We start from the raw sequence: 18,486 nt of genomic DNA on the forward strand, positions 1-18,486 counted from the left end.
TTGATTATATTTTTTCTTCTTTGGAGGGGTCAAAACTTTGATGACCATACCGTAGACGTTTTAATCTGAGTTAAATGTTTTCTCTTTTGTGGACTGATGTCAAAAACAGAGCCCTGCTCCTCCTACACAGGCAACAATGCAGCTTTCTGCCTCTCCTAACACGGCAGCATCGCATGCTGTTACTACCTTTTAGCGTTGTTTTTGTGTCAAAGTTGGCATTCCTGTAATATTAAAACATTCTTGTACAGCTAGTTTCCAGCACTGACTTTAAAAGATGTGATTAAGAATGAGGTGCCGCAGGAGAGGGATGTGATGAGTTTTTCCATCATTTCGGCTTGCTGAGTGCCACGCTTACACTCCTCCACACCTCCAAAGCACCAGGTGCTATGTCCTTGTTTTTCTGCTGGAGTCTTATGAAGCCTGACATGTTGTAATTTGAGCTGGATACAAATTCTTCATCACTCACCCGAATGCAGAGCTCAACTGTTGTTAGCTATATCATGTGTGAACATACTGTAAAATCCCAAGAGCGAATCAAATAAAGCAAGGAGGAAAGTCCAGATTAATATGAGATGATATGACCTCAGCTTCAGGACGCCAACGCTCCAACTGGATTGATATTGAACTTCAGGGAGACCCAAGTGGGAGAAAATGTGAAAAACATGACAGAAGGAGCAGAGCAGGGAAAGGCAAAGCTGATCTCTTGTCGTCTTCTGTGTGCCTGGAGTCTTGTCTAAGAAGAAGCATGAACCAGTTAAATTCAAAAAGACACCACTGCCAGTACCTGGACGTTTTCCTTAAAACTGTATGGACAGCAGAGCTGAATACACAGGTCGTATCATCAGAATTATCATTATAAATAATGAGTAAAAAATGTATCATAACATCTCAATTAAGGTAAAAATACAATACATTTCACAGGATTAGTGGTTTTGACTTTACACATGTTTACATGTGACTTACTCCATGAGTAAGAGGCACGTCTACCTTACCTTACTCTCCTTAACCTCACTTTTGTATCTGACTGAGGAATGACTATTTCCTGGCATGTAATCTAGAGGAATCCTAGACATTTGGCCCGGGATATTTCCTGTACGTTTGAAGCCATCCATTCCTAAACAGAAATGTATACACAAGAAGAGGAACAATATGGTTTGAATAGTCAAAGGCCTCTGAACAGTAAGAAGTGGGTGACGCGTTTCTGTTATCACAACAGTATTTGCAGCACCCGCCTTCATCAGAACGGTACGAACAGGACACAAAAGAGAGTGAATGATCTTTTAAGTTACTGATAAAACATGTATAATTGTTCGTTAATCATTTTTCTTCACTGCCGACTTAGAGGTTTTCAGCAATGAACCTCATCAAGAGCCTAAAAGCAGCTTCTTGGAACGTACACCTCTATATGTAATATACTCTGACGCAACCTTCAAATCAATTGAATTGTATTTACATAGCGCCAAATCACAACAGATGTCATCTCAACGCACTTTACAGTGTTTAAGGTTTAAGAAAAATATTTAACCCGATGTTTCCTCTGCACGTACAGTACCATCATTCAGAGCTGTCACAGTCATCACTTGGTGCCATTCACCTCACAGTATTAAATCTTTAAAATGATTATTGACTCATATAATCAGATTTGGTGAAAAATACCTCCTTTGTTAAGTGGTAATCCTAAGTGGCTTGTGAAAGCTTAGATTGATCCTCTGTTTGGCTACTAGCAGTAGAAATACAGTAGGTGATGCTTTTAGGGGTGGGTTGAGTTGGGCTTGCCATGGGAAACCTAGATATTTTTTTAAATGTTAGATCATACAATTAGATCACTTGAGAGCAGATTCCTGTCTGTCGTTGAATATATAGTCCGATCTTGAAATACAGGACGTGTGTGTTACTGCAAGTCTTCCCTGTGGTAAAGATTCCCCCCCTTATTCCCAGCTGGGGTCCTGGTGCACACTGCTGTGCGCCTGTCAGCTATAGTGAGCTCGCTGGCTCCTCATGGTCCCAAACGACCCATTTACACAGTAGCCCTGCCAGCAGGACCCGGGCCAGCCACAAAATGGATTCTTTGACCCAGAACACTAAACTATATCCAATATGACAAAGGGATAAATGCAACAGAGGAGAAACGGGTCTTACAATATGGTGATGTGTGGGTTGGAGATTTTTCCCCAAAGAGTCAAAGGAAGAAAAAAAAACAAAAGACATAAGTCTCATATCTGCACAAACTGCTGAATCCCACTGGTTCATGTGGAGGAGTGTGTCTTTAAGATTTTATTATTAAATCAACGCTCAGTCGATAAGGCCCAGTGTCACTTTCACATGCATGGCAAGTGCATGTGCTTTGTGGGCCTCGTGTCCGTGTTCAACTCTTACAGACCCCCCTTATTAGGCGCAACAGCTGGAGAGATCGAACCCGAGAATCACACTCACTGAGAAATGTTAAATAAATGTGTGAAGAACACTGCTAATCCAGCTCCTATCCCCCTTTAGGTCTAGCCACAGTTTGTCGCTCCAGCTGTGCTCAGACCGTACGATACGTCAGGTGGCTACAGGGTGTCATGATACTACTTCAACTTTTTTTTCACTGTCTCTTGCAGCTGAGAGTGGTTACGTCATCATGCTGTCCCTTTGTGAAACACGGGGACGCCGAGTGAGCTGACGGGGGAACACGCTGGACTGCAAACTGATTACATCGGGACTTTGAGAAACAAGCTCACCACTACCAAGCGTTGTTATCTCTGTGAGTCACTCTGCACACTTTTACACCACAGCTCTCAACAGTGCCCTCCACCCTCTGGCCCCTCCAACTGCAGCTTTTGCCCCTTACAAACGATGACTACACAAAAATAACCATGATATAAGAGAATACATGCTTTTCTAAAATGTTTGGGAGAGATAGGAAAGCAACTCACTTATCTTCCTCCTCTATAAACAAAGGAGTTCTTGGAAGCACTGAGAGCTTGTTGGAAGTCAAAGGGCCAACGAGTTTGGATCTCCTTGGTGTGTGCATACATTATGTCACACTGTTATCCAGGCTACTCTACATTACACCTCTGCTGACTTCTTTCTCCTTCTCTCTTCATTCTGGGGTCTGATTAATTTAGTCTCTGGCATCAAGTCTATTGTTTCCATTCCACAGAGAGCCAGAGACTCTGGGAAGCGTTCTGATTTCGTAGGGACCTCTTGACAGCTGCTGTACTACTTGTGGTCTGTAAAAGCTCCTCCAAAGCCCCAATTGCACTTCAGATGTTGAACGTTGTTTTCACACAGCTTTCGCCCCAACACAAACTTGCCCAGGACCATCCTAAAAAAACCCATCTACAGAATCACTCCCCCAACACTTCAAGCCTGTTAAACCTCACCAATTAAAAGAGGGCATGTGATGTCTGAACTTGTTGGTCCATGTGTTGTGTCGTGTTGTGTGTGGATGCCTACAAACCTCAGTGTGTCTCTGGATGTTTACCCACTTACTGTAGTGGCCCCACGCTGAAAGACATAATAAGTGGGCCACCACAGAAATCATGCCTTTTCATGGAAACATTTGCTGCAGGGTTCACTTGTAACAATGATGGACATTATACACAGACACACACATCCAAGTTTTCATGCAAATATTAAAATGCAACTTAATCATTTCACTTCTGCTGTGAGCAGGGAACCAATGCTATCAGGTAATTATTAGACAGTTAGACTTACTACCAACTCACTGCACATTGATATTGCTTTATAATAAAGACAAGATCACTGAAACCAGGAATATCTGTCGGGTCGGGGATGGAATTCACTACAGAATAAAACTGTAAAAGATTTTTGAAAGCTCCACAATCAAAGCGTAGTCTATCTCTTTGAAATCCTAAGCCAGCCTTGGCTACTTCATTCAAGCTTTCCGCTGGCTATCAGCCTATTATCTGATCTGGAGGGGAAGTGAAGTTTACACTGCTGATAGCTGTTCTGAATGATGCTGCTTGCACACAACTCAGGAAGGGTGACTCTGACGACCTCGGTGACCATCCATTGAGAACACACACACACACACCCACAGCTGTGGTGACTGCTTCATTGAGAAACTTGGATAAAGGTCGGTTTAGTGAAGAAGGAGACCATACTCTGCAGTTTAAGGTGCAGAAGGAGCTTTTCAAAGTCCGCTTGTGACTTCCTGTAGTAAAATGACAATTCACTGAGGAACTTGAAATAGTTATTCTTTAAAGTCAAATAAAGCTAAACTTGAAGTCACTTCACGTCAAAACACAGCTGATAGGGGCAATTTCTCTCTCTAAAACTGTTTTTACCTACCTGTGACCCCCATGCTGTAAAAATGTTTTATAGTGAGTCCTTGGAAAAGAGTCTAATTGTTAATGAAAGGCTATTGTGAAGGAGGCTTGTAACAGCTAACCATGTTGATGTCCTGGGTTGTACCCAGAAGACCAATTTCCAAATAACAAGAGGAACATAGGAAAGCAAAGGTTAGCAGTTTCGGGAGTTCTTCTATGTGCTTATGTAGGCCATCCTCAGCACCTTAATTGCATGTAATTCATTATAACCAGTGATCTCAAATGCTAACATTTCAGCAACCCCTAATCATCATCATCATACCTAATTAGTTCCATCATACTGGAAAATAAGTGCAAACTGCTGCAAAATGCAGGGTGGCCCGTGGATGTTTAGTGGATGATGTTGGTTTTACAAACAGAAAAAGACATGATTATAAGAGTTGGTGTGAAATTTATTGAAATGATGTTTCCTCTGAAAAATGATTATGGCTCTTTGAAATACCACAGACCCGCAAATGTAATTACTATAATTACAGAGGCTACAGAGCTTTTGCCTTTTTTCATGTGTGTTTTTGCTCAGTAAGGAGATCCTGTGGTCAGACAATATCCTTTCTTAGTATTATCAGGCATTTCATTGGCACTCCATCCAAGGCTTTTGTTTTATGTAGGCACCTGCAAATTTAAATCAGCCTATTTAACGGCAACGCATGTTGACTGTGCACTACAAATGAGTTGTAAATTCATGTACCAGCTGTTAACATTTATCACTACATAAGTGGGGCAGGAAAACCTCCACAGATGCCTGCAGCGATGTGGCTCTGAATGGGGTGACAGCATGGAGGCCAACTGAATACGATTCAGTTTCTATAACTATATTATAACAAATAATTCATAACAAAATATATTTACAAAGAATCTTTCCATGTACATTGTAACATCAGTGCACTTCTTCGCGCTCTCAGCTATCAGTAAAACATTTTGGCTCTGTGCTATCATTAAGAACAAGACTACTTTTCTATGCAGTGTTTTCTTCATTTCTCATACTGTGAGTTTGAGAACTTATCTTTAAGATAATACACTGTTTGTTCTCCATGCTGAGCTATCTTAGTGCTGATATGTATTAACAATATATCAAAGTATTCACATTTTCAGACGTACTCATCACTGGCTGTGTCAGAAAGCGCCGTTTAATCACAGAGACAGCAGATTTCAAAGATGATGTGTTCACGATAACCTCCTAGGCATTTGTTGCATTGCAGGATACTATAAGTATCACAATGTATCTGTGACTCAGGTTGTATAAAACCCATCCAAAACTAATTATTCATTCACTATAATCTATGACATATCTTGAGCAGGAAATAAATGTTTGTTCTTTGTGGAAAAGTAAACCTATAGGACTGTAAACCCTGAAACAGCAAACACTAATATCCAGGTCCAGGTGTCTGGCTTACTCAGACACTTCATTTACAAAAGTTGCTGACAGTATTAGTTTCGCCTGTAAATTAACTGCTGTGACAAATTCTCATTCTCATGCACATACCTACATTCACTAAGTCATGTTTCCATTTTCCCGCTGTACTATGATGGATATGAACACTGTGATTTTGAGTCTGTATCGATATTTTGATTTGAAATGAATCTGATGCTAATTAAACTTATTTTAAGTATTCATTCAGGGATATTTTTCAGTTGAAACAGATACGCCTCAGTGGTCTCTTGTGCACAAACCATGTGTTGGCAGCACTTTCTTAAAATAAAACTCTAAACTTAACGTGTATGATGAAATGTTGTGATATCTCTCTTTTATCAATCTCGCTTATATCAGTCTACTGGATATACCTATTGAAATCATATTAGAAAAAGTTAGTAGAAGAAGTCTGTAGCTGTGTATGTGTGTGTGTGTGTGTGTGTGTGTGTGTGTGTGTGTGTATGGGTGGATGGGGAGATATTCTGTGAATTGGATAGGAGGCAGACTGGGTAGCCCACTCTTTGATCCTCCACATAACAAAGGCACCTTCAAAGACTTGGCGCATTGCTCTGTTGAGGAGACTGTACCTTATAAAACCATTCTCATCGTCTGCACATCTTTTCCAGCACCGACTTAAATCCTTAAATCACTACTGTATATGTCTAGACTTCTTGCCAGTGTGCATTTTGTCACTCTGTGATAAACTTCTGACTATAGAGCCGGATAAGCTCACTTGTCCCAGGACATTTCCTATGTGACCCACTGTCATGATCACCCATCTACACACTGTACAACTGTTTACCCCCTGATACTTAATTAACCAAAAGCTATTGAATGTAGAGGGAGTGTCACTCAGGGACAACTGGAAACCCCCATATAGGAAATAATGAATTATTTGGTCACCCTGGGTATGAATCACTCATAATAATGATGATGATGATGATGATGTCAACATGTACAACAGCCTATTTATTGTGAGGGCACATCATCCGAACTGGACATACAGTATCCGACCACCCTGCACCTATCTTGCCTGGCCTGATCCCGCCCCACTGAGTTGGTGCACAAGTTTGCAGCGGAACCCAGTGCAGTTGAGTGAGCAGCCCACCTCTCTCTGCAGTATGCATGTTCGCCAGGGAATCCGCGAAGCCGTCACGTCCCAGCAGTGCACTTCCCCGGCCAGAGACCATCTCCTGAAGAGTCGTGGATAATAACGTTGGATGTGGCAGGAGGAGCGGAGGCGGAATAGCCGGAGTGACCGGAGGAATACAGCGTTACTACAGGACTACAGGCTGAGGCTACAGGACTCCTCCGAACGTGGACAATCATGCATGTGCTCTTCTGGGGCTTGGGGTTCCTGCTATTCCCTGATATCTTGAATGTAGCCGCATCCACCGGGAGGTTGCTTTTGAATTCAACCGCAGGTAAAGTATGCCCCATTCTGACAACTCCTCCATTCTTCTCCCTCATGAAGCTCCTTTTTTTTTTTTTTTTTTTTTTTTTTTCTGGCACGGAGGGCAGCGAATGAATGAGTTTTGAATGGAGCCCAAGCACATGACTTGCAGGGGCTTTTTCCAGATCCACAGATCCAGAAAACCTCGCTGTCAACGTCGCTGCGATGCTGGAAAGCAGCTGTAAATCATCACCATCTCCCGCTAAACACATCTGATTTGCTTGATTTGTACTAATGCTAGTGGACTGCTACTCAATGCTCAACTGTGTAACCATTCTTGTGCCTTTGCTCCGCAGTAAAAGAGGAAATCGGCGCTTATGAAATTGTTACACCGGTGCGTGTGAATGAAGCCGGTGACAGGTTTCCAACCAGTGTGCACTTCAAGAGGAAAAGGAGAAGTTTGGACGAGAGCCCTGCGAATACTACGGATCACTGGGCCTGGCCAAATATCCACTACAGGATATCTGCGTTCGGACAGAACTATCACCTCAACCTCACGCTGGACTCCGGATTCATCGCACCTCTCTACACTGTGACAATACTTGGAGTACCCCGAGGAGATAACATAACGGATTTTGGCACAGATGGGGAGGTGGAGGAGGAGGAGGAGGAGGAGGACACGGAGTTAAGGCACTGCTTCTATAAAGGACATGTAAACGCTCAAGCAGAACACGCCGCGGTCATCAGTTTGTGCTCCGGACTGGTGAGTCTTTGCGCACGGTCACACGCACGGTCCCCCTTGCATGTGATGACTTTATGACAGTTTGTTTTCTAACGTGTCCACCACGAGTAATTAGAGACCCCTGTTGCATATGGAAGGCTTGAAAAGCTGCCCCACGATCGACTTAAAATGATTTAAATTTGAACTTTCGCGCAAAAAGTTGCGCTCAACCTGTCGTTTGCATGGATCGTATCGTTATGGTCACGCGTTATTGCGCCCTTTGGAACTTCTGTCTTAAGAAAACAGTGGCATGTTTCCCCTGTGCTTTGAATGAACAAAAAGAACTGTATTCGTGAAGCTGATTTCTAAAACAGTTGAGAAAAACTAACATGGACTGCGCGACTTTAACGCAACTTTAACCAAAGTTTTACATTTTAAGAGGAGCCTTTTCTAAGACTGTTGCAGAGGCTAAATCATTCCCCATAAAACGATCAGATGTGTTGACTTGCGAGGATCTCAAGTCCATCGGCTATCCTCAAGTTTAATGAACTCACAAAGTTGTGCTTGTGTGCGTCTCCCTGCTCTCCCGGTATTCAGTGACGTCTTTACGCACGCTAGTGCAGCGAGGGAGGGAGGGAGGGAGGAGGCTGCTAACGTCACTTTGAACCGTTCCCACTCCCAGGCATGCTGAAGCATGAGTTTTAGAACAGAGCAAAAGTGCAGAGAGGTAAATTTATCCCCAAATGACAAATCAAATGTGATATGAGAGCGTTAGGGAGTTGAGCTGACAATCTGATTTACCCCTCATGTTAAATTTAAAATAAATAAACAGCCGGTGGCTATAGTTGCATTTTATTTTTGTACAATATAAAATCACTTGGCATCTGTTCTCCTGCACAGAAACATGTAGGGGCTTTCTCTGTTGCCTTGCCAAGTCCCCAATGTGGGTCAAAGTGCAGGTCCTACTCCAGTAATAAGAACAGTGACTTGCTTAAGGTTATGTAAGGGGCAAGCATCAACATGGGCCCTTGGCTGAAGAACAGTCCATCCTGCTGGAAAAAGATTTGTGCATAGTGCGAAATTTATGCTTTTCTAATGATGATTCTTTCATACTTTGTTATTCTAAATATGACATGAGCTCAGCATCATATAGCCAAACCTTTATCGGCCCCTCTGGACTGCTGTGATATTTCTAAACAGCTAACGAGTAGCTTGGCTGGGTATGTTCCTTATCTAAAACGAACATCATCAGACCTCCAAGGTAACCACACTGGACATGCCATGTGAAATACACTTCAGCATGCTTGCCAAGAACATACGATCACACTCTTGCATGCAAATTCACTTGTTTAGCTTTTATCAAAGCTCTGTGGTGTCCGCATTGCTTATTAGCACCAATAATACATGAACCACATTCCACTGATTCTTGTGTGGATGGATGGATGGATGGAGATGGATGGATGGATGGATGGGACTAACTGTTATACTTTTTTCCCTCCTACCCAGCTTGGCACTTTCAGGTCTCCAGAAGGGGAGTATTTTGTTGAGCCCCTACACAGCTATCAAGGAGAAGATTATGAAGAGGAACACACAAAACCTCATATAGTTTACAGGAAGAGTGCACCCAACAAAGAGTCATCTGGGGAGAACTCAGCGTGTGACACTTCAGGTACAGTGTATTGTATTACATGAGTGCATCTACACAGTTTAGACTTATCAGCTGACACACACTGCACACTAGACTACACCACACTACACTACACCACACACATGCACTTGCAAATAGCTGCCCCACTTAGTCCTCAGCCAGAGTCGTCATTATAGTTACTCAACACCGCTGTTTCTGAGCATGGACCCCCTAGGGGCTATACTTTATACCAAACATGTTTATGGTTCAAGTGCATGTAAGTGCTGCAGTGTTTTCATGGCATACATGTGGATTGTGAGTCGCCATGTAGTTTTCTGTATGTTTGGTGAGCGTGCGTTATGTGACCTCTTATGCGTTGGCTCCCACATGCAGTGCTGCTGCTTCATTATTAGTTGTAACAGAAGTAGATGTTACAAGAGAAACTGAGCTATTAAGGAAAATTAATTAGCAAAATTACAAATTATAATACTTTTAACAATTTGCTTTTTTGTGATATGTAAAGAAGCAACATTTTTTACTTGACATATATCAGAGATTTTCTCAAAGTAAGTTTAGTGATCATAAAATGAAATAAAAGGTGTGAATCTATCTTGCCTCGCAAATGACGTCATAGCCCGCACAGCCTGGCGCCTCCACTTGCAGCACAGTAGTGTGGAAGCTTTCCAACTAACACAGGAAAATCATTTGTATCATCCAATCTCAGTTTACCGGCTGAACTTCCTGTTGACTCTTGTACTTCCTCTGCCTCTTTGATAAGAAGGCAGGGTAGACCCACTGCCGTGAACATGCAGTGTAAATTATTTAAAAGCAAAGTGATGCCCACATGAAGCTGTCAAATAATCAAACCTTAGAAAATAAATGTTGAAATATTTTCTCTGTGTCTGCTGGAAATTACTCTGCAGATGTTTAGTTTCACTGTGTTTGTAAATCTTTGCGTGTGTTCTCAAGAATTCTTTACTTTGTGTGTGTTTTTTATTTGGCCTGTTCTGTGATACAGCGTGTCTGATATCATAACCTGAAGCAACATAAACTTGGACAAGAGCCATTTTTAGTGCATTTTTCCATTGTTGCTGCGTGTGTTTTGAAGTAGAGCAAATTGTTCACAAGTCATAAATCATGTATCCTGAAAGTGGATACACTAATATGCTGTAGTCCAACTTGTTGTTGCATAGGTGGTGATGCATCACTGGTGGTCCAGAAAGAGACTGTGCAGAGAAAACAAAAAATAGACTGGCATACAGCAGTGTTGTTGCCGTGTCATGATTCAAATCAGACTTAATTTTCCTCCAGTTTTGTTGCCTGTTCGATTGGACTGCCTGTCCTTTGGTGTGCACGTTGCAGTTTGTGCTTTTTCTTTATGGCTGTAGGCCAGGTTTACCTAACTTGAACTCTTTGCCCTCATTTCTCTCCTCTTCTCAAAGGCGAGGGAGACTGCTGAAAAAAAGAGCCCGTGCTCATTTGTCAAACCCACTCCTTGTGCAACAATAAACAAAAGTGCGAAAGAGGCGGTAACAAATTTTGGACCCAAAATTCAACGTCAGCTCATAAATAAACACATCCTAATTTTAAACATTGATTAATACTTCTGATTCTCTGTGTAAATGCATTTCCGCTCAACTCTGCATCTTTCTGCATCACCCCACTGTATATTTACATGTGCTCTTTCTGTCTTTCCTTTCTAGGACACAAACACAGACATAAAAGGCACAAGCTGAAGAGAAGACCAGCAGCTGGTGTGACCGCTGTGTCCGATGCAGCCTCTGTGGTCAGGGCTAGTATATTCAATGATGTGGAGTCGCTGAGTGCTGGCCTGGCCAGCAGTGCTTTGCTGAAGTTAGAGAGCGGCGGTGCTAGCAGTAGACCATCAAATGATAGCAGTGGTGACTCAGGACCTCACAGGAGATCAAAGCGCTTCCTCTCCTACCCTCGCTTTGTTGAAGTCATGCTTGTGGCCGATAGCAAAATGGTGGAGCATCACGGCAGCAACCTACAACACTACATGCTCACATTAATGTCCATAGTAAGTTCTGCACACTCGAATGTCTTTATGGCCGCTAGTAGAAAATGGTTGGTGGAGGTGTTTGGCCTGAAAATGCAAATGTGTATATTCCCGCCCACGTATGAACAGAGTAACTGGCTACAAACACATTGATGCGTTAAATGCAGGTACATGTTCTGCTTTGCTTTTTGTGCTGCAAGTCGCTTCAGTCGCTTCCTGAGGAGGGCCATAGGAGGGAAAAGGGCAGCCTAGGGCAGGGGTAAACACCACTTTCAAACAGCTAGAAAGAGAAGAGAGGGCAGCTTGAAGGAGAGCCTGTCTGACAGCTGTGATGAATGTAAAAAAAAAAAAAAAAAAAAGGCTCAGGTATGTCACATAGGCTGCATACTCCTGGCCACTTCAAATAGCAGCTTCCGTTGGTGGCTGGGGCCAGCAGTCCTCAGTGGAAGGCTGGGATGACCATAGTCTGTTCTTGATTTTGATTGAAAGAATTGATTGAATTTGATTCTTAAATCAGTGAAACTTCTCATAGATAGCACTGTCACATTTCAGCTTATTCTAATAAATAAATCATTTATTAGAACATGATTGAACATGATGAAAGTCATTTCTTCAAGATGTTTATATTCAGTTTTTGGTTTTGTTGAGGTTGTGTTTTGTTCCCTTTATTTAGGTGTCTTCCATATACAAGGACCCCAGCATTGGCAACTTAATAAACATTGTGATTGTAAAATTAGTCATAATAAACAACGAACTGGTAAGAACACTACATTTTTCGTCGATGCTTACACACTTACTGCGTATGTGACACGTTATAATGCCTTTTATTGTTTTTCATTGTATGTTCCTTAGGAGGGTCCAGTCATTTCATTTAATGCACAGACCACTTTAAAGAACTTCTGCATTTGGCAGCAGAGCCAGAACATCCTGGATGATAACCACCACTCCCATCACGACACTGCCATCCTCATCACCAGGTGCCAAAAAAAAAAGCACACTCTGTATATTTAGAAGTAGCGTTCAGATATTCTAAATATCCTGTGAACCAAGTAACACCGTAATAAATAAATAGCGTTTTGAATTTCAAGGCTTGGTTTAAATGTGACCCAGATGCCTGATGAATAGAAAGGCTGTTTAAAACGTCACCTAAATAAAGAAGATCCCCTGAAGGAGTTCTTTTGTTCAGTGCCACTGACAGTGACCCATTATCTTTGCCTTCACCACAGGCAGGACATCTGCAGAGCAAGGGATAAGTGTGACACCTTAGGTAAGTTGTTGCTTTATAACCAACATTGATAATGAACTTTAGATGTTGATGATTGTGATCAACAAAAATCAAGATGATGTTAATCAAGTAGAGCTTTTGTTATTCAGGACTTGCAGAATTGGGAACAGTGTGTGACCCGTACAGGAGCTGCAGCATCAGCGAGGAAAACGGACTCAGCACTGCATTCACCATTGCCCATGAGCTCGGCCATGTGTAAGCGCAGCGTGTTTCCAATGATTGTTTCATCAGATGCTGTTTACCTCACCGCGTCTGCTTAGTAAACTTTTTAGCTTCAGGGAGACATTGAAAGTCTTTCTAGGAATCCACACATGCCTTACCAGCACATGGAGATGCAGGAAGCCTGCATGTTTGGACGACACAACAGCTGCACATATCTTCTCCTCGGTATTTTCAGACGCTCTTGTGTGTTTTTTATTATAATTCCGAATGTTTTCCTGTCCTCCAGTTTTTGAGGGGAAAATGAAAAGAAATACTAAAGTATTTAAGTAAAATCACTTCTTTGTGACCACTTCCCTTCAGCAAACGGCATTGTCCAAAGTCCTCAGTCAGCCAGAACTGTGGGAGTGGGGAGGGGTGTGTGTGGTGGGGGGTGGGTGTGGGGGTGCTGCGGCTGTATACTGGAGACTTAAACAGCCCTTATCAAATCAAATTCCCTTTCTAACCACTAAGCAAAAAGTGGGATTGCTGAAATCCGTGTTTATCCGCATGAAGTGGTGACAACATGTTCTGCAGCTGCTTAGCTCCAGAGCTCAGTGTTATATGGTACCTGTCAGGTGGGGGCTTAGTAGTCAAAGGGAGGGGCTCTGGGCTGTGTGATGCTGTACCTGTCTACCACCAACTGGAATGGCATTTATTCACCCTGCAGGAACTCGAGTGTTGTGTTTCTTATACTCTCTGTGCTCTGATCTTAGCATCTGAAACCTTCTGCAGTGTCTATTTCCCAGTATTCATATAATTTAATACTGTGCGGATTTCTTTCCAAATGTCCCACAGGCAGACAAAACAAATACACTACATTAGTTTTGATTGCAACCTTGCCTGTAACACAGGGAACAGAAATATAGAATGAGTCTTCAAATTTAAAACATATGACCAATCAAGCACTGTAATCGGCATTTTGTTAAATGTATCTCAACCAACAGTTTATCAGCAGTGGTGTTAAAGGTCTGTAATAGCTGAACATCTATTTTTTGTTCTCTCTGCTAGGTTCAACATGCCTCATGACGACAGTGACAAATGTAAGGAGGACGGAGTTAAGATTCAGCAACACGTGATGGCTCCCACACTCAACTACAACACAAACCCTTGGATGTGGTCCAAATGTAGCAGGAAGTACATCACAGAGTTCCTCGAGTATGTCATACTCTTCTCTTCAGCATTGTTTCAAACACACATGGGGATTAGATCATGAAGATAATTCTGCTGTTGTGGAGAAATGCCCCAAATAAGGTCAAGTAAACATGGCTTTAAAACAGATATCCTTAATTAAAAGCATAGAGATGTTACAAGTACGGCTCCACAAAGACAAAAACACACACACGCAGGGTTCAGTTTTCCACTTTTGGTAGCAACAGCCATATCTTTTAGTCTCCCATAGGTTCCTCCACCCACTGAGTAAGACAAAGGAAAGAGTATCTTTCCAGAATCTCTTTCTACACCCTATATATATCAAAAATCCCCCCCAAAAAACTTACTACATGTAGCTGAGTGAATATAAACAGAAACCTGGCATGACACAGTGCAAGCTGTTTGTGCTGTAGGGGCTCTATAGTGAATGTGTACAGACGAATTCCCTCTCCAGCTGTACTGAGTGTGCTTTCTGTCTGTTTGTGTCTCTTGTTTTTCTCCTTTTTTCTTTAAGTCATTTTATTTTTATTTCTTAATAGCACAGGATATGGTGAGTGCTTGCTCGACGAACCCATTTCTAGGCTGTACAGTCTCTCACAGCAGCTGCCCGGACAGAAATACAATGTCAATAAACAGTGTGAATTGATATTTGGGCTGGGAACGCAGGTGTGCCCTTATATGGTAAGTTGAGTCAGTGTGCAAATCTAAACTGTCAAGTTGCACATGTGGGTGTGATGGAAACCTCTTGTGTTATTATCATGTGCCGAAGAGGTTCTCAGCTGTATTAGTGAAGCCTTGAGTGTGGTTTGCTGTACTTAACAGCTTGCCAATAGTGAGATGCAAGCAAACAAACCATCTACTGTATAAATTCTGTAAATTACTCCTCCAGAATTGAATAATTACACCAAACAATCCTTCTGCTGGATAGTTTTATTGTTTGAAATTTTAATTAAATATGCAGAAATGTGCAATCTCTGTGAGCCAACTGGCACTGTGAAATAGTTTTCTTAGCTCATATTTTTGTACAGACTGAAAAGTCGTGTAAGGTACTGGCTGAGAAACATGGCTGATAAAGCACATTTAGCATATGGAGTCAGCCTCTGGTATAATTTAACATAAGTGTGTGATTAATTGGATACCAGTGAACTTTAGTCCATATTTAAACAAAGTAAACGTTGTCTAAAAGTAATTGTCTAATTATTTTTTGCGGTATCTCACTAAAATCTGTCTGTGTATGTGTGTTTTTTTTTAGACCCAGTGTCGGCGGCTGTGGTGCACCAGTCCAGAAGGCGCCCAGCGGGGGTGCAGGACCCAGCACATGCCGTGGGCAGATGGTACTGACTGCTCACCTGGAAAGGTAAATGTCATGCGGGAAAAAAGAAGTGAGATATGTTATAACTGGGTGTTATTGGAGTGAACAATGTGAACAATGTAGTATTCCTATGGAGTGTGCTCCACTCCATAGGAATACTACATATTTATCTAGTGCATTATGATGTACTACTCATATTGTGATGTGATCTGACAATGCTCACTTCCTTGTTTTGATCCTACAACTTTCCCAGTGACTCATGACTGTAAAACCGTTCACAGGCCTTTGAATTCATAAAATACGTTGCCAAAACCAAACAGGTTTTTAAACATTTGACAGAAATCGAGACTCTAGGAACTTTAGAAATTGAACATGGCTGCAATGTTAGTAGTTGGCATCAAGTTGTAAATTATGGTTGCTTTCTAGGCAACGGTCTTCGTGTGGCTTTTAATTAGGACTTTGTCACTAACCCCTCACTTCCTGCCACTAAAACTGAGAGGGCATGAAAGCAACGAGTCGAAACATACACACACATTGAACATGGAATTCCTTTTCATGTTTACACCAACCACTCATCTCCATGCCATGACAAACTACACCACACTAAACACATATACTGGAGTCTGTTTGTTGAACAGTGTAAGATTATCCTGCTGTTATGATCTATGATGTATTTATTGCCTTTGTGTTTAACATTTTCTTGTCTTCTCTACCGCCAGACATAGACATGATTTTTTTTTTCTTCCGCTTTTGACTATTTGCTTCAGTGTATAATTTCTCCCAGATTACCATCAAAGCATGGGAGAGCAGATAGATGATGTGTTGCCAGTTTCATGGATAAGAGTTCATATGTTCCCTCTATTCCTCTACTCTTTTTTCTATCTTACATATTCATTTCCTTTTTTTTCCCCTTCTCTGCTCCTATTCTTACTCTTTTCATTCATCTGTTTTCCCTCTTTTGTTTTATTCTAGCACTGCAGACATGGCCTGTGTATACCCAAAGAACAGGATGTTAAACCTGTGGAGGGGGCATGGGGAGTTTGGAGTCCCTTTGGTACCTGTTCACGAACATGCGGCGGGGGCATCAAGATTGCTGTGCGTGAATGCAACCGGCCCACGTGAGTAGTCCAGCTCTTTGTAGTCGTGCATGTCAAGTAGACCTTGTCTGCATTTTGGCTTCTGAACTCAATGTTGCATAGATCAGTCCTGCTTATAGCTTTTCTTCCCATAGCTAGTGTTTGAGATAATCTGCCAGACAGAGTTGTTTCCTAGATAATATGGAAGTCTTTTTGAATTTTAGCTTTTATCCTGGTTTAATGGACAGATAGAAAAGCATGGGCCAAGATGAGAATGCGTTTGAACTGAAAATAGATGCCTGTGATATACTCCTGGTGCGTGAATGTGAGCTATACGGTGGAAAGGAGAATGAGTTGACAGATAAGGTTTTGAAACTATAAGTAGGTAAAACCATTGCTTATTATATTAGACCAACCACTACCACTCATTTGCTTGATTTCACATTCTTCACCTAGGCCCAGGAACGGAGGAATGTATTGCGTTGGTCGCCGGATGAAGTTTCGTTCCTGTAACTCTGAGCCCTGCTCCAAGCAGAAGAAGGACTTCAGGGAGGAGCAGTGTGCTGCTTTTGATGGCAGGCACTTCAACATCAACGGTCTACCTCCTAACGTGCGCTGGGTGCCCAAGTACAGCGGAAGTGAGAATCCTCTTTGTTATCAGTGGCACTGTGCTGCCACTGTTACTGATGAATTAAGGGCATAATGTGAAATTTGAATTAATTTCTATTGTTAGTAGTAAGTGTGTTTCTCTTCCTTGCGTTCTCTGTCAGTTCTGATGAAGGACAGGTGTAAGCTGTTCTGTAGGGTGGCAGGCAGCACGGCCTACTATCAGCTCAGGGACAGGGTCATTGATGGCACTCCATGCGGACCCGATACCAACGACATCTGTGTCCAGGGCCTATGCAGGGTGAGTTTTCTAACTCTTATCAACTCTGGAACGATGGATTTCAGCAGCTGAGCACGTTGTTAAACCAGTCTGTCTCTTACTTACTATTTTTTACACGTCTGTACGGTTCTTGAAAGAAGGCTTGCTCCTTGTACAATTTGAACCACACGCAGTGTTACATCATGGTTCAGTAATTTGCTATCCTGCCCATGACACATGCTTTTTGATTTTTTGCTGTTGCACTAAAGCTAATTTCCTTATCCTTGACAGAAATAAAGAAGAACAGCTATTCAAGTGACATGTTACATTAAAAATGTTGCCTAGCAACTGGAAATAAAATATATAATCTGAAGAAAAAGCAGGATGATTTCCCATGACCCATGAGTGCAGTGCATATTATCTGTCTTCTTTCTCTCCTTTAACCTGTGTCTAATTTTCCTTCCTGCTTTTCAAATTTTTTTCTTTTATACTTTACTCTTGGCATTTTCTTATTTTTTATTTTATCTTTCCCTGTCTTCAACCACTAACTGAGAAGCAAGCGGGCTGCGACCATGTATTAAACTCTAAAGCCAGAAGGGACAAGTGTGGCGTGTGTGGAGGTGACAACTCTTCCTGCAAAACTGTGGCAGGCACCTTCAACATTGTCCGCTATGGTGAGTTGTAGCCTGTTTTTATCATACTTACATTTCAGTGTTGGCAAGATTTTTACCTGTATTTTAATGTCAGCATTAATAGCATTGAGATCTTGTCAAATGTAGTAATGATCTAAACACTCTACTCGTGCCATTTGCAGGCTACAATGAAGTAGTGCGAATACCCAGTGGTGCTACAAATATAGATGTACGTCAACACAGCTACTCAGGGAAACCAGAGGATGACAACTACCTCGGTGAGACAATTAACATATTCTTATAGGAGAAACGGCTGTTAATATTTTCACTGTATTTCCGCCTTTCCATATCATTGCTGGTCCACACAGTCATGAAGCAGTGTGATGTCGAGCCTTCAGTGTTGTGTGGTGCACAAGTATTTGGAACACAGATTTCATGTAAACATTTCAGTGAGCATCTG

The 18,486-nt window shown here is 42.0% G+C and overlaps 1 protein-coding gene across 2 annotated transcripts in view; it reads left to right on the forward strand.

Moving 5' to 3' along the window:
• The first annotated feature begins 6,779 nt into the window (after nucleotides 1-6,779).
• Nucleotides 6,780-18,486, forward strand: part of LOC113155070 (A disintegrin and metalloproteinase with thrombospondin motifs 9) — a 35,696-nt gene continuing 23,989 nt past the window's right edge. For both annotated transcript variants that reach the window (XM_026349571.1, XM_026349570.1), the window contains exons 1-16: nucleotides 6,780-7,169; nucleotides 7,495-7,901; nucleotides 9,366-9,528; nucleotides 11,190-11,527; nucleotides 12,180-12,263; nucleotides 12,359-12,483; nucleotides 12,733-12,773; nucleotides 12,881-12,986; nucleotides 14,001-14,147; nucleotides 14,681-14,822; nucleotides 15,394-15,498; nucleotides 16,426-16,571; nucleotides 16,986-17,167; nucleotides 17,300-17,436; nucleotides 17,951-18,068; nucleotides 18,209-18,304. In XM_026349571.1, the coding sequence (XP_026205356.1) occupies nucleotides 7,073-7,169; nucleotides 7,495-7,901; nucleotides 9,366-9,528; nucleotides 11,190-11,527; nucleotides 12,180-12,263; nucleotides 12,359-12,483; nucleotides 12,733-12,773; nucleotides 12,881-12,986; nucleotides 14,001-14,147; nucleotides 14,681-14,822; nucleotides 15,394-15,498; nucleotides 16,426-16,571; nucleotides 16,986-17,167; nucleotides 17,300-17,436; nucleotides 17,951-18,068; nucleotides 18,209-18,304 (2,434 nt within the window). In that variant the 5' untranslated portion in view covers nucleotides 6,780-7,072. The remainder of the gene's footprint in view (nucleotides 7,170-7,494; nucleotides 7,902-9,365; nucleotides 9,529-11,189; nucleotides 11,528-12,179; nucleotides 12,264-12,358; nucleotides 12,484-12,732; nucleotides 12,774-12,880; nucleotides 12,987-14,000; nucleotides 14,148-14,680; nucleotides 14,823-15,393; nucleotides 15,499-16,425; nucleotides 16,572-16,985; nucleotides 17,168-17,299; nucleotides 17,437-17,950; nucleotides 18,069-18,208; nucleotides 18,305-18,486) is intronic.

This window comes from Anabas testudineus, chromosome 5 (genome assembly GCF_900324465.2).
Source record: "Anabas testudineus chromosome 5, fAnaTes1.2, whole genome shotgun sequence".
Lineage (NCBI taxonomy): Eukaryota > Metazoa > Chordata > Actinopteri > Anabantiformes > Anabantidae > Anabas > Anabas testudineus.